The 16,416-nt window shown below is 42.3% G+C and overlaps 1 protein-coding gene across 6 annotated transcripts in view; it reads right to left on the reverse strand.

The window, feature by feature from the left end:
* PACS2 (phosphofurin acidic cluster sorting protein 2) overlaps window positions 1-16,416 on the reverse strand; it is a 1,098,307-nt gene that overhangs the window by 136,705 nt on the left and 945,186 nt on the right. For all 6 annotated transcript variants that reach the window (XM_089657830.1, XM_089657827.1, XM_089657828.1 and 3 more), the window contains one exon: window positions 14,940-14,982. In XM_089657830.1, coding sequence (XP_089513956.1) covers window positions 14,940-14,982 — 43 coding nt within the window. The remainder of the gene's footprint in view (window positions 1-14,939; window positions 14,983-16,416) is intronic.

A 16,416-nucleotide genomic window follows, 5' to 3' on the forward strand; every position in this document is an offset into this window, starting at 1 on the left:
ATCCCAAACTCTTAATACATTACATGTAAATAAACTTTTGTTGTCTACCAATCCACGGTACTGAGGAGGTAACCAAACATTTCTACCTAGATCCGTACCACTTAGTGTGTTTTCTGTTTTTACCCAGCTTTTCCCCTGAGCGTTATGTGTCCAGTCAATAATTCTTGCCAGTATTACTGAATTATAATATCTTTTTGTGTCTGGTGCATTCAATCCGCCTTTCTTTTTGTCTCAATGTCATTACTAATTCTAGGTTTCTTATTCCTCCAAATAAATCTTGTCAGGATTTTTTTAATCATACTAAAGTATACCTCGGGTAGTTTAATTGGTATCATCTGAAATTTATATATAATTTTTGGAACAATCACCATTTTTATCAAATTTATCCGTCCAATCCATGACTGAGTTCCCCATCCTAATTTCTTTATTTCATCCTTAATCTCATTTATTAGTGGGATGTAATTTATTCTATATAGATTTTTTATAGATACCGTCAATTTTATACCAAGATATTTTAATTCTCTTTCTCTCCAGACAAAGGTGAATTCCTCCTGTAGCTTTTTTTTATCTCTAGTTAAAAGGTTTATATTTAATATCCCTGTTTTAGTTGGATTAATCTTTAAACTTAATATCTCTCCATATTCTTTTAAAGATTTCATTAAGTTTGGCAATGTTATCCTTGGGTTTCCTACATAGAACAGCATGTCATCTGCATAAGCTGCCACCTTATGTTCTCTCTCTCCTACCCAAATTCCTTTTATGTCTATATTATTCCTTATGGTGGCCAGGAGAGGTTCCAGAGATAATACATACAGTCATGGCCGAAATTGTTGGCACCCTTGATATTTTTCCTGAAAATCAAGTATTTCACACAAAAAAGGTATTGCATTAACACATGTTTTGCTATACACATGTTTATTCCCTTTGTATGTATTGGAACAAATATAAAACAGAGGCAGAAAAGCAAATATGACATAATGTCACACAAAACCCCAAAAATGGGCTGGACAAAAGTATTGGCACCCTTAACTTAATATTTGGTTGCACACCCTTTGGAAAACATAACTGAAATCAGTCGCTTCCTATAACCATCAATAAGCTTCTGACACCTCTCACCCGGAATTTTGGACCACTCTTCCTTTGCAAACAGCTCCAGGTCTCTCTTATTGGAAGGACACCTTTTCCCAACAGCAATTTTAAGATCTCTCCACAGGTGTTCAATGGGATTTAGATCTGGGCTCATTGCTGGCCACTTCAGAACTCTCCAGCGCTTCTTTGCCATCCATTTCTGAGTGCTTTTTGACGTATGTTTGGGGTCATTGTCCTGCTGGAAGACCCAGGATCTTGGACGCAAACCCAGCTTTCTGACACTGGGCCCTACAGTGCGACCCAAAATCCTTTGGTAATCCTCAGATTTCATGATGCCTTGCACACAGTCAAGGCACCCAGTGCCAGAGGCAGCAAAACAACCCCAAAACATCATTGAACCTCCACCATATTTTACCGTAGGTACTGTGTTTTGTTCTTTGTAGGCCTCATTCCGTTTTCGGTAAACAGTAGAATGATGTGCTTTACCGAAAAGCTCTATCTTGGTCTCATCTGTCCACAAGACGTTTTCCCAGAAGGCTTTTGGCTTACTCAAGTACATTTTGGCAAACTGTAGTCTTGCTTTTTTATGTCTCTGTGTCAGCAGTGGGGTCCTCCTGGGTCTCCTGCCATAGCGTTTCATTTCATTTAAATGTCGACGGATAGTTCGCGCTGACACTGATGCTCCCTGAGCCTGCAGGACAGCTTGAATGTCTTTGGAACATGTTTGGGGCTGCTTATCCACCATCCGGACTATTCTGCGTTGCAATCTTTCATCAATTTTCCTCATCCGTCCACGACCAGGGAGATTAGCTACAGTGCCATGGGTTGCAAACTTCTTGATAATGTTGCGCACTGTGGACAAAGGCAAATCTAGTTCTCTGGAGATGGACTTGTAACCTTGAGATTGTTGATATTTTGCCACAATTTTGGTTCTCAGGTCCTCAGACAGTTCTCGTCTCCTCTTTCTGTTGTCCATGCTTAGTGTGGCACAGACAGACACACAATGCAAAGGTTAAGTGAACGTCTCTCCTTTTTATCTGCTTTCAGGTGTGATTTCTATATTGCCCACACCTGTTACTTGCCCCAGGTGAGTTTACAGGAGCATCACATGCTTGTAACATTCTTATTTATCCGCAGTTGTGAAAGGGTGCCAATACTTTTGTCCAGCCCATTTTTGGAGGTTTGTGTGACATTATGTCGAATTTGCTTTCTTTCCTCCCTTTTTTTGTTTTGTCCCAATACACACAAAGGGAATAAACATGTGTATAGCAAAACATGTGTTAATGCAATACGTTTCGTGAGAAATACATGATTTCCTGGAGAAATATCAAGGGTGCCAACAATTTCGGCCATGACTGTATAACAATGGAGATAGAGAACATCCCTGTCTTGTTTCGTTCTGCATCTCCATGACAATTCCCCATTTATCATAATTGTGGCCGAGGGTTTACTATATAATTTCCTTATCCATTCTCTCATTCTGGTACCTAATCCCAAAACTTCCAAGGTATCTAACATATCCCCAATTAACTCTGCCAAATGCTTTCTCAGCATCTATCGAGAGTATCAACGCAGGAGTTTTCTCCTTTCTACTTTTTTGTATGAGAAACTGAGATCTTAATCCGTTATCTCTACCCTCCCTCTGTGGGACAAACCCAACTTGGTCCATATGTATCCACTTCGGCATTAAATCTCTCAACCTGTTTGCTAGTACTTTTGCATATAATTTAGTATCTGTATTTAACAGGGAGATTGGTCTATAACGTGCACAGTGGGTGTCATCTTTTGCTTCCTTGCGTATAAGGGCAACATGAGCTTGCAGGGATTCCTTCCTGATTTCCATCTCTCCTCCCAGAGCATTCATATATAGCCTCAGTTTTGGTATTAAGATTTCTTCGTATTTTTTATAGTATCTTACTGTATACCCATCAGGGCCTGGGCTCTTCCCAGCTACAGTACTTTTTAATGCTATTTGTATTTCTTCTTGTGTGATTTCTATTACCAAAGATTTTAATTGTTCTTCACTTAATTTCGGTAATCCCGCCTTTTTTATATATGCCTGTCTTCTTTCTTTTTTTCTTATTTCATCTTCTCCTCTATTACCATGGGGCATTAGATTATATAGCTTATTATAATATTCTTTAAACACTTCTGCTATATCTTTATTTGAGTACACTAGCTCTCCTTTGTTATCTTATTTTCTCTATATAATTCCTAGATTTTTTTTCCTTTGGGCCCTCATTAAGTATTTTCCTGGTCGATCTCCCCATCTATATCTTTCATTTATCATTTTGTTAAAGACTCTCCTCTTATCTTCTTCCGAGAAATTATTTAATTCTTCTTCTGGATGGTCGCCAGTGCCGGGGTCAGAAGCCAGGAAGGAGTCTTGCCAAAGCCGAGTCGGTATCCAGGAGAGCAATGAGAAACTAAACGGGAGCTTGCTGCTGTGCAACAGACAGGACACGAATGCAACGGACAGCTAAAAACAGCAGACTTATATGTGATAAGCCGCCACCTCCTGGGGGAGGAGCCGCAGAGGATGAAAGCATAAAGGATCCCACAATGCTTTGCAGACACCTAAGATGGATGCCAGCACATGGAGGAGCACAAGCCCTGAGGAAAGGTAGGACCTTGACAAGAATGTGCCTAATTCTCCATGCATCTACCAGTTGACATTAATATAGCATTTTTTTTAGATTTTTCAGAGACCTGCTACCCTCTCTATGTACCGGAGAGGTCACATCCATCTGAGGATCCATACAAAAATTGAAGTCTCCTGCCACAATCAAACCACCTTTTTTGAAATCCATTAATTTCCTCAATGTATTTTTCAAAAATATCTCCGGTTTCTTATTTGGGCAATGAATATTTGCTAGTGTGCATTCTATTTCCTGTAACCTTCCTTTCAAAAACAAGAATCTCCCCTCAGGATCTGCCCATCTTTCCTCGTTCCAACTTGAACCTTATATTTTTCGCAAATCCTATTGCCACTCCCTTTGCCCGTTTACCTGGGGAATCTGCATAAAACCACTCTGGGTAATGCCTAGATTGTAACTTCACATTTGTTTCTTGTACTAGATGAGTCTCTTGTAAGAACACCACTGAGTAAAATCTATGTTGAAGCTCTTTAGGGATCCTAAATCCCTTTCCAGGACTATTTAAACCTTTAACATTATATGTGAATCTCTTCTAATTTTTCTCTTTTTCTCTCCTCCTTTCATCCCTCTTCACCCTCCTCCTCTCTCCTTCATATCTTCCCCCTCGTTCTCTGAGGTTTCCCCAAACTGGTGTTCTTCCAACTATCCCACATAATCTAATGCTGCAAAAGAGTCCCAGGCTGTCTACTACCTCCCCAAAACCTTCTCCCTCCCTCCCTCCCATCCGTTTGGATGGGAGGGAGGGAGAAGGTTTTGGGGAGGTAGTAGACAGCCTGTGACTCTTTTGCAGCATTAGATTATGTGGGATAGTTGGAAGAACACCAGTTTGGGGAAACCTCAGAGAACGAGGGGGAAGATATGAAGGAGAGAGGGAGAGAGAGGAGGAGGGTCCCCACCCACCCTTCCACTACCCTCCCCCCATCCCCCTTTAGGCTACTTTCTTGCCTATAAATCATTTGTGGTCCTAAACCCACCTTTGATTCAACTTTAGAGTGAAGCTCTGACCATGTACGTCCCTCCATTATTCCTACCTAAACCTCCGTGTCCTGCCTTACTCAGAAAAGAAAGGCAAAAAAAAAAATCCTAAGAGGGAGGCAGAAATAAAGGGAGAAAATGATAATAATAATAAATATATTGATGAAGGAGGGCAGAAACAGAAAAAAAAAATGTAATTCATTTATTCTATTTCCCCCCTTCCCCCCCTCATCTTAGTCCCATTTACCATTTCTACACCCTATTCCTTCTTGACACAACCTGCCACCCCTCTTTTCCTTTAACCCATATCTCCCCTTCTTCTACTTCCCACCCAAGAATACCTACTTCCTGTATATCAAAACTCTCACAAAAGTCACTTACCGTATATACTCGAGTATAAGCCGACCCGAATATAAGCCGAGGTACCTAATTTTACCACAAAAAACTGGGAAAAACTATTGATTCGAGTATAAGCTGAGGGTGGGAAATGAGGCACCCCATTATTGGTGTCAGTGGAATAGTGCCCCATCTTTGGTGTCAGTGGGAGGAATAGTGTCCCATCATTGGTGTCAGTGGGAGGAATAGTGTCCCAACATTGGTGTCAGTGGGAGGAATAGTATCCCATCATTGGTGACAGTGGGGGGGGGTGGAGGAATAGTGCCCCATCATTGGTGTCAGTGGGGGGGGGGGGAAGTGCCCCATCGTTGGTGTCAGTGGGGGGGAGGAATAGTATCCCATGATTGGTGTCAGTGGGGGGTGGAATAGTGCTCCATGATTGGGGTCAGTGGGGGGTGGAATAGTACCCCATCATTGGTGTCAGTGGGGGGGGGGGGAGGAATAGTGCCCAATCGTTGGTGTCAGTGGGGGGGAGGAAAAGTGCCCCATCGTTGGCGTCAGTGGGAGGAATAATGCCCCATCATTGGTATCAGTGACACCAATGATGGGGCACTATTCCTCCCACTGACACTTGCTGACCCCTGTTCCAGTATGGTGCTGCTCCAGCCAGCGTATGTGGTTGCAGCAGCACCTAAGCACGGCACACTTACCTGCATCTCCTTCACTCGATTTTCACGGGGCCGCTCAGCTCCGCCTCCTCGCCGGTGATTGGCCGCCTGTGTGCCTTTCCTGAGCTACAGTTCTGGCGGCCAATCACCGGTGAGAAGGCGGAGCCGAGCAGCCGCGCGAACATCCAGTGGACGAACTGAATGAAGGAGCAGCCGCGCTTCCTGGACCGGATCGTCGTGGGACCGAAGCCAGGTAAGAGACAGCAGCCCCCTGCCCACCCCTGTACTTAGTTTCCCTTCTGTTCTGTCCCCCTGCTAGACATCTGCAGACGTTGACTCGAGTATAAGCCGAGGGGGCCGTTTTTCAGCACAAAAAAATGTGCTGAAAAACTTGGCTTATACTCGAGTATATACGGTAAGTCTTCTGAATGTCTCAATCTGGCTGAAATGTTTGCAAAAATCTGTATATTTATTTCCCCATATTTTATCACAGATCTTCCTTTTATCTTCTTCCAGATTTCTTCTTTATCTCGATAATTATGAAATTGCACAATTACATCTCTCTTTTCTACCTTCTTGTTGATGTCTTCCTATTCTATATACTCTGTCCATTTTAAGAGTCTCCAATATAGGTCTGTCCATTATATTATTCACCATTTTCCTTATTATTTCCATTAGATCTTCTTGGGAGATCTTTGGAAGGCCTCGAATCCTTAGGTTACATCTTCTATCCCTATTCTCCTGATCTGATTTTGTATAGCAGATTTCTTTGTTCTTTTCTCATTTCTATCATCCTTTTTTCTTACTTCTGGATAATTTGGGCATGTTTATCCACCTTTTCTTCCGTCTCCTTCACTTTGTACAATATTTGCCCCAGATCTTTGTGTATTTTCGCCATTTCTTGTTTTATAGATTTCTCCAGTCTTTTAAACATTTCTGTTTTAGTGGGCATCTGTGAGTTCTTATCTTGTTCTTCTACATTTTCCATCCCCACTCCTTCCGTTTATTGACTGCTATTAGCTATTCCTAGGAATAGTCTGGAGTTTTCTCCAACACGGATTTCCATCTCACTTCCTTCAGATATTCCTTGTTATCGTCTGGGGTCTGTTTCTCCTGTGAGGGTATATATTTTTTAATTGAGCCTGTTTGGGATGGTTTAGGCCCACCTCCTTTAAGCACTTTATTTTTCATAATGTCCACACTGTTTTCAAACTTTTTGGGGTTCTGGGGGGGGCTATTTTTTTGGAACTAAATTTTCAAATTATAGTCATTTTTATACTCTCTTTCAGGAGAATATTCTCACCACTTACTTTCTCTTGTTTTTCCTCTCCCCTCTCCTCATCACCTCCGCCAAGTTCCACTCCTTCTGGGTCTTTATTTGTTTATATCTTATTCTCCTTCCACTCCTTTTCTTTTATTTCCTTCTCCTTCCTCTCACTTACATCACATCTCTATTCCCCCACATTTCTTTTCCATCACAACAGTCAGCCGCTCACACTCACTTTCCTGTCGCTTTCTTCTCTTTCTCCTGGGTGAGGCGGCTTCAGTAACTCTCCTTTGGGAGGGGGGGTTTCGATAACCCCTTTATGCAGGTTGCAGAGGGGAGGTTCTCCCAGCTTCAGTGGGGTCCTGGCAGCCTCAGTCACTTATACAGGAAGGGGGGGATCCGGCGTCTCCTTCCCTCCGAGAACGCTGGCCGGCTTCCTCACCTCCCTGTGCTCCCTTGCGGCGAGTCAGGTGACCGCCCCAGCATCCTCCCAGCTCAGCTCAACTCCACGGAGTGCCCAGCATTCAAGGCAGAGGTGCGGCAATCCCACCACAGCAGCTGCTCCTGGGAGATCTCCGGACCGACCGGGGAGACTGCCTCCCCCCAGGTTCTGATTGACATAATAGCAATGGAGATGCTGGTTAAGGACAATAGTGCAGACCTTGAAAAGGTTTGCACTACTTGGACTACTTGTTGGTGAGCATATAGAGATTCTGCAAACTTTCAGGCCCTCCTCAATTAATATCTAATCATAAGTTTATTGTGTACATGGTCACTTCTTTAATTTTCAAAAGTGGACCAATCTCTAGAATTTGTGATGTCTGCAAATTTGTAACCTGTTTTTTAAAATTGTTAAATAAAATTTCACCATACTTGAATATGTGTCCTAATCAAAAGTAGGCTTTGATGCAAACGAAGGTTATTTAGAAGATAAAAGACCTGATTTCAACTGTTCAGCTTCAGTTACATAATATGATCTATATAATTCAAGGTGTTTAAGCTGGTAATTCACTGCTTGGTTGAATGGAAACAAACTAAAGCCCAGTGCACACTATAGGAAAATTGGATGAACAATGAACAATCGTCCGGTTTTCAGCCATGATTCACAGCAGGTCAAAACTGAGGATGGTATTCTTGTTTATTGTTTCTGATCATGCGCAGTCTTCCGTATCAGTTTTTTCTCGTAGGAAAACAGTACATATTAAGTGAAAATTGTTAGTTCTGTTCACATACAAGAAAAATTTTGGAGTTTGTTCCTTCAGAAATTTTCATTTGTAAAGTTTGAATGGAGTATCAAAAGTTGTGTACACACTATATGAAAATTGAAATGTTTTCGTCTGATTTTGCCCCACACAAAAGAGGTGGAAGGAGGAATTCCCCTGCAAGGACATTGTATTCTGAAAGCAGCACCTACATCGAGGAAAATATTTTCTGATGTTTCGACGGAAGTCAATTGCCCTCTATCGAGCAGGGATGGCCAAATACTGATCAAAATTTGGCCAGTTCAGTAGGGACTGGCTTATTTTTGATCCATATCAAAATATGCCAGTCGCTGCTGAACTGGCCAAATTTCAATCAGTGTATGGCCAGCTTTACTCTGGTCAGATCCCAATGCCAAATATACAGTGCATTCATGAAGTATTCAGACTCACTTCACTTTTCTCAATAATCTACACTCAGTACCCATAATGCCAAAATGAAAACAGAATTTCAGAAATATCTGAATTTATTAAAATAAACAAATTTAAATATCATGTGTACTTGAGCATTCAGACCCTTTACTCAGTATTTTTTAGAAGCACCTTTGGCTGTAATTACAGCCATTCTTCTTTGCTAATCCTTCCAAGCTCAGCCAGGATGGATGGGGCAATTGGTGGACAACCATTTTCAGGTCTCTCTAGAGGTGTTCAATAGGATTCAAGTTAGGGCTATGGCTGTGTCTGACATTCACAGAGTTGTCCTTAAGCCACTTCTGTGTTGTTGGCTGTGTGCTTAGGATCGTTGTCATGCTGAAAGGTGAACCTTTGGCCCAGTCTGAGGTCATGAGCACTGTGGGACAGGTTTTCATTGAGGATATCTCTGTACTTTGCGCCATTCAGCTTTCGCTCAACCCTGACCAGTATCTCAGTTCCTCCTGCTAAAAAACACCCCACTGCATGATGCTTCCAACACCATGCTTCACTGTTGGAATGGTATTGGGCAGGTGAGGAGCGTTGCCTGGTTTCCCCTAGACACACCATTTAAAATTGAGGCCAAACAGTTCAATCTTGGTTTCATCAGACCAGAGAACCTTGTTCCTCACAATCTAAGAGTCCTTCAGGTGCTTCTCTGCAAACTCCAAGCAGGCTTTTATGTTTTGCACTGAGGATAGGCTTCTGTCTAGCCACTCTGCCATAAGGCCCAGATCACTACAGGGCAACAGTGATGTTGACCTTCTGGAACTTTGTCCCATCTCCACACAGGAACTCTGGAGCTCAGTCATAGTGACCATTGGGGTTCTTGGTCACCCCTCATACTTAGGCCCTTCTTTTCCGATTGCTCAGTGTGGCTGGGCGATCAGCTCTTGGTTGTGCTAAACTTCTTCCATTTGATAATTAATAAGGCCACTGTACTCCTGGGAAACTTCAGTAAATCAGCATTTTTTGAAGCATTACCCAGATCAGTACCTTGCAATAATCCTGTCTCTGAGCTCTGCAGTTCATATAACCTCATGGCATTTGCTCTGGTACGGTATGTATTGTCAGCTATGAGGCCTTTTATAGAGAGTTGTGTGTCTTTCCAAATAATCTCCAATCAATTTACGTAATTTATCACAGGAGGACTGCTGTCAGAAGCCGCCGCGGCATAGGGCGCAGGCGCAGTGTGCCGACTCGCACTGGTGTGCGGGCACTAGGTCCTGGCCGGCCGTGGCGGAGACGGAACTCGTGCATGCGGACTCGGGACCGCGGGTGAGCGTCTGGCACCAATGACAGCACAGGGCGCGGTATTTAAATCCGCTCTGTGCTGACACTGGCTGCCGTTTGGTCTATCCTGTGTTCCTGCTCCTGTATCATTTGCTATTTGATTGTTGCTGACCCGGATTGTTCCTGACCGTGCTGTATTCTCCTGCTCTGACCCCTGGCTTGCCTGACCTCTCTCTTGGATGCCCCTTATTGGATCTGACCTTCTGTTACTGACCCGGCATGTAACCCGACCATTCTCTGCCTGCTGCCTTGTACCGCGCTGCCCTCATGGTTACCGACTTGGCCCGTCTGACCACGCTTCTGCTCAGCCTTCCATCCATCCATCCGTCCTGCTCGGGCCCATCCCCCCCTTCACATCAGGCTCTCATCCTGCAGATACCTCTGGCGGATCCCTCTACCACGGGTGGGTGTACTCAGGGGCCGCGACCTGGTCTCTGTCTGCTCCAAGTCCATCCCCACCATCAGGGGCCCTGGTGAACAAGCAGACTGGGACTTAGACTCCGCGCTCTGGGGAATCCTATTCCGTGGATTGCTAGAGGTACCGCCAGGCGGTTCATTACAACTGCAATCAAGGTGTAGAAACATCTCAGCAATGATCAAGAGAAATGGGAGGCACTTGAGCTAAATTTCAAGTTTGAATACTTATGCCAATGTGATATTTCAGTTTTTCATTTTTCATACATTTGCAAACATTTCTAAAATTCTGTTTTCAGTTTGTCATTACGGGGTACTGAGTGTAGATTAATGAGAAAAAATTAATTTAAACAACTGTGGTATCAGGCTGCAACATAACAAAATTGAATAAAAAAGTGAATACTTGAACATGTTCAATAAAGGGGTAAATGCTTCCCAAACAGAATTAAGTATACAATCAAAAAAGGCCAAGTATGACAGGTAACATTTCTGAAAAGACTGATAGAGGAGGGCTCACCATGCATTATTGAGAGCCAACAAGGAACCAGATACAAATTTCACCAGTGTTCTCTGATTGGAGGAGGCATCAGGCTACCACCCTAAAATATGTGTGTATTGGCTTTTCTATATACTAGGGTCACAATGCAGCCTAAACCTTTCCCAAATGCAAGTGCCTATGTAAATTTCTGGATATTCACCCTCTGCCTGATCAAGGTTTCCACTCCGTCTGACTGCACTATTGAGGATCCCACCTGTGACTTTGGTTATATTGGAACTATAACACTAACTTTGTACCTGCATAGGTCTTCTGCCTGCAACAGGGCCCTCCTAATAATCTTGTATTGATTTTTTAAAGCACTGCTCAAACTGTTCGTGCTATATACAGTAAATCCTGTATAATAATAATGAAGTAATAATATTGCTTCATAGTAACTCTTCTTGGTACTGCAGACACAGTGTCTGGTTACACAGGATCAGAAAGATCTACTTCTGTGTAAAAATACATTTCCCACCTGCCAAAATGACAACTGAGAATTGCCAGTGAATGTACCAGAGCTGGATAGGAGGAAGAGGGGCTGGGTATACTACACATGGCCAAAGCATTTGGGTGACATTTTTGGTCATACAGTAAAGGAAATAAGTATTTGATCCCCTGCTGATTTTGAATGTTTGCCCACTCACAAAGAAATTATCAGTGTAAAAATCGAATGATAAGTGTATTGTAACACTAGGAAACAGAATAGCAACAAAAAATTCAAGAGAAATGCATGTCTAACAAATTATGCATTGATTTGCATGTTCATGAGGGAAATAAGTATTTGATCCCCCTGACAAAACATGACTTAGTACTTGGTGGCACATCCCTTGTTGGCAATCACAGAGGTCAGACGTTTCCCGTAGTTGGCCACCAGGTTTGCACACATCTCAGGAGGGATTTTGGCCCACTCCTCTTGGCAGATCCTCTCCAAGTCATTAAGGTTGGGTGGCTGACGTTTGGCAACTCGAACTTTCAGCTCTCTCCACAGATTTTCAATTGGATTAAGGTCTGGAGACTGGCTAGGTCACTCCAGGACCTTAATGTGCTTCTTCTTGAGCCACTCCTTTGTTGCCTTGGTCATGTGTTTTGGGTCATTGTCATGCTGGAACACCCATCCACGACCCATTTCCAATGCCCTGGCTGAGGAAAGAAGGTTCTCACCCAAGATTTGACGGTACATTGCCCCGTCCATTCGATGTGGTGCAGTTCTCCTGTCCCCTTAGCAGAAAAAACACCCCCAAAGCAGAATGCTTTCACCACCATGTTTGACAGTTGGTGTCGTAGGCAGCATTCCTCCTCCTCCAAACATGGCAAGTTGAGATGATGCCAAAGAGCACGATTTTGGTCTCATCTGACCACAACACTTTCAACCAGTCCTCCTCTGCATCATTCAGATGTTCAGTGGCAAACTTCCGACGGGCCTGGATATGTAAGTTGATTGCTATAAATAAACAATATACTCATAAATCATATAATATAAAGAGTTCGATAAGAATCCTTGATAAATAATAATGTCCAAAAAAATAGTCCTCCAAAGAAACAGTCCACAGAATAACTTCCAGCAAAATGATAAGTCCAAAGTGTTTCAGAGCGTGGATTTAAACCAGCAAGTAAAAATCCCAATCAAGAGACCGCCTTGCGGACCTAGATAATTTCCACAGAATAAGACATTTGCACCTAACATTCTGGGTGTATCCATCTGTATCCTGGGCGCACCCAGATGGCTGCCGGCATAATGACGTCACCACATAGCGTATCGACGCATTGCGTCACGTCACTTCATCAGGATAACCATCAGGCACCGGATCACGGTGCTGCGTGCTCCCAGGGAGCACGCACAAGCAGGGAAGAGGGGAGGATGTTTTTAAATGGCCACCCACCCCTTCACTGTTCCCGTCTGGTCGTTAATATACTTGGGCCGGACGGGAAGTGGTTAAGAGACTGCTTCTAATCTCAGCTTGTTGCCTGTATGAAAGACACCTGGTAGCTAGAAATCCTGCTGAATGATAGGGGATCAAATACTTATTTCCCTCATGAACATGCAAATCAGTGCATAATTTGTTAGACATGCATTTCTTTTGAATGTTTCTGTTGCTATTCTGTCTCTCAGTGTTACAATACACCTACCATTCAATTTTTAGACTGATCATTTCTTTGTGAGTGCACAAACATTCAAAATCAACAGGGGATCAAATACCTATTTCCTTCAATGTATGTAGCACACCCAATGTCCATTGCTGACTGAATCCAAGAGCAAAAATGTTAATATGTTGCAGCTTATGAGTTCTTAGATGTAATGGCTGCATACATTTTTTTGTGGGCTATTTTTCTTTTATTTTCACCTGATGATCTTGCCAGTACCACACATCCTATCATAGGGTGAAAGTTCTCTCTCATAGTACTGTATCTATAGAGAAGCATAATTGCCCCCTGGACAGAAACATTTTAGAACTGCAGAACACTTTTTTTTTCTCCTCTTCATATCATAGGTGAAATGTTTTGTAGTCCACATAAAGAACTTAGAACAATGCTAACTCATAATGGTAAGCAGATGCAGAGAGCACAGGAAGTTGTAAAACAAGATTTCTGGCATGATTACCTGTTTTTTTTGTTCCTGTACTCATTGAGCAGGCAACACTTTAAATTGTATATTTAACAGAACAGAAGAGAGTAAAAAAGAGAAACTCATTTCCATATACTTCAAAGAGAGAATGGACACCATAATAATGGCTAAAACGGTAACATGTATAACCATTGTTTCCCTGTAGATGAGCTAAGGCTATCTTCTGCACACTCCATAAACCTAAATGTGCACAAACGGCAAAACCAAGTGTAAATCTTTATGGGAATATTTATTATTACAATTTTGTCTTAGGGCAGTTGGACTGCATCTGCAAATACAGCCATACTCCAAAGCTAATATGCACTTTTTACTTATATTGAAGGCTATTTAATAAAAGAAAGCAAATGTTTAAAAGCCAATATGACAAGCTTGTGTTACAAATAATGATTAAAGTGTTACTATACCCACAGCAGTAAAATCAGTCTGTATATTTAGCAAAGCAAGCTTGTTATACTCACTGTGGAAACGAAGATGTTAATCCTCCACATTGTGTAAAAAGGATGTTTGATCCTGTCTTCTCTGATCTGCCCCTTCTTCTACAGTCCCCAATCTACTGATAGAACAGAGCTTTGGGGGCAAGCTGCACATGTTCAGTTTGCTAGAGAGTTGTTTTTTTTTCTTGGGAGAGTGCATGTGATCAGCACAGGGTCAGTCATCACTGTCCAGACAGAGGATCAGGGGTCCGGCAACCTCATAGGACAATCAGGGGAGAATGAAAACTCCACCTACAAGCTTCAACCAGTGCTCTGCTGGACACTAATAGGAGTCACACAACTCCTAAAACTACTGCTGAGAAAAGGTATTTAGCGGTTTATATTTATTATTGCATTTCCATGCTCTGTGTACTGTGGAAGACCAGATATAGTGAATGCAGGGTCATGGGTTTAGTAACACTTTAAAGCAGAGTTCCAGCTAAAAAAAAAAAAAAAAAGTCAGCAGCTACAAAAACTTTTAAAACATATACACTTACCTTTCCCTCAGTCCAGTGGTGTCCTCACCACTGCTGGTTTCACCAGCTGTTTTCTCTCCCTGGCATCGTCATCTTCAGTATGGGCAAAAGGCTGTGACAGCTTGCGGCTTCACAGCCAATGCCCACTGTGCATGCGTGAGAAGTGCTGCGCTTTGTGAATGGCACCGTAGTCTTCTGGGACCTGTCACGTGTCCCAAAAGACTACGAGGAGAGAGGGGGGAGGACAACTTTTGCTTCCGAGAGCCTAGGCGATTGCAGTGGAAGTGGGAGTGGGTACCTATCAAGTTCGGGTACCCGCTACCCTAAGGTGCCAGTCCTTAATGGGGAGCGGGGGACACAGGCTTAAAGCGGAACTTCCCCTTTTGGGTGGATCTCCGCTTTAAGAGAAGAAAGCCTTGCCAGTTCATCATACGAAAACAAAGAAATATGGCAAACCAACCTGAAGTTGCTGAGGACTGCTCAACAATGCCAACCTTTACAACCTTTAAAAAAAAACAAAGGAAAAAAATCAATATCGCTCCAAATGTTCACAGTATTTTGGGGGACAAATATGATACACTGGTAGCAGCTAAATGTCACCAGTCAGACACGAAATTTAAACCCAAACTTTTTTTTTAGAATTATAAATAATTATACATGTATTACTGAACCTCAATCTAACTTGTCATATTGTTGTTCACTATTGGCAGATGTCAATACACAACCCAATTCCCAGATTTATATACAGTTCTATTATAAGATAAAAGGTGAAAAATGTATTTATAGTATACAAATAATAATATTATTTGCATGTTCTCCCTGTGCCTGTGTGGGTTTCCTCAGGGTACTCCGGTTTCCTCACACACTCCAAAGACATGTTGGCAGGTTAAGTGGTTCCTGCCTAAATTGGCCCTAGTATGTGTATGTATTAAGTTAGGGACTTTAGAATGTCAGCTCCTTGGGGGCAGGAACTGATGTGAATGTAAAATATAAATGTAATGCACTGTGTAAGCACTAAATAAATCCTATCAGATTAAATAACTAAATGTTAATACTGAGGCATCTATGGACATTTTCAAATCCACTGTATTGTTTTCAAATTCAAAAAGACATAACTGGGCAGTCTGGAAAATGCAAATACATATGTGGCATAACTAAAAGCAAATACATCCAAAACTAAAATAACTTTTAGAGGTTTAGAACTTTAAAGTAATTTACTTGAGTGGTATGCTATGCATTCTGTCTCTGGAAACAAGATGATCATTTAAATTCTTATGAAACGGCCAATGGCCGTTTAGTGGCCGCAAAAATGCAGTAGATTTCCGGGGTGGATGCCATTTGGCGTCCTCCCGCATATGCGCAGTTTTCGTGCTTGCAGAGCCGCGCAGCGGCGCGATCTGTCACCAGCCGTGTATCTCGGACACGGCCGATGACAGATCTGGGTACCGGCCCCCGTTGCCGGTACCATGCGACCTGCTATGACCAATCACAGCAGGTCACATGACAGTTGTATACAATGGATGGCTTCATTCATGCCATCCATTGTATACTAGTGTCTAGCTGTGAATGGTCACAGCGATCACATGCGCATGGCCAAATCACAGCTAAGCACAAAAAAAAAAAAGCCCTGAATGAATCGATGTCATTCAGGTAAATGCTTGCTTATAGCAAAGTAATTCTTTGCTATAAGTAAATTGTGTAAAAAAAAATCTTTAAAAAAATACTGATCACTTCCCCAAAGTAGTACAATGTTACTTTGGTAACATTGAACTACTTTGGTCATAGTGAAATATGAAAAAAAAATCTTAAAAAAATAAAAAAAAATGTAATAAAAAAATAAAAAAAATATATATTTTTTTTCATACTGTCACCAGTCAGTGTCCCTGATTACCGCCATGCCAGTTATATGATGATGCTGTACTGCACTGGTGACAGTA

This window comes from Staurois parvus, unplaced genomic scaffold (assembly GCF_062004578.1).
Source record: "Staurois parvus isolate SC_StPar_1 unplaced genomic scaffold, SC_StPar_1.0 ptg001032l, whole genome shotgun sequence".
Lineage (NCBI taxonomy): Eukaryota > Metazoa > Chordata > Amphibia > Anura > Ranidae > Staurois > Staurois parvus.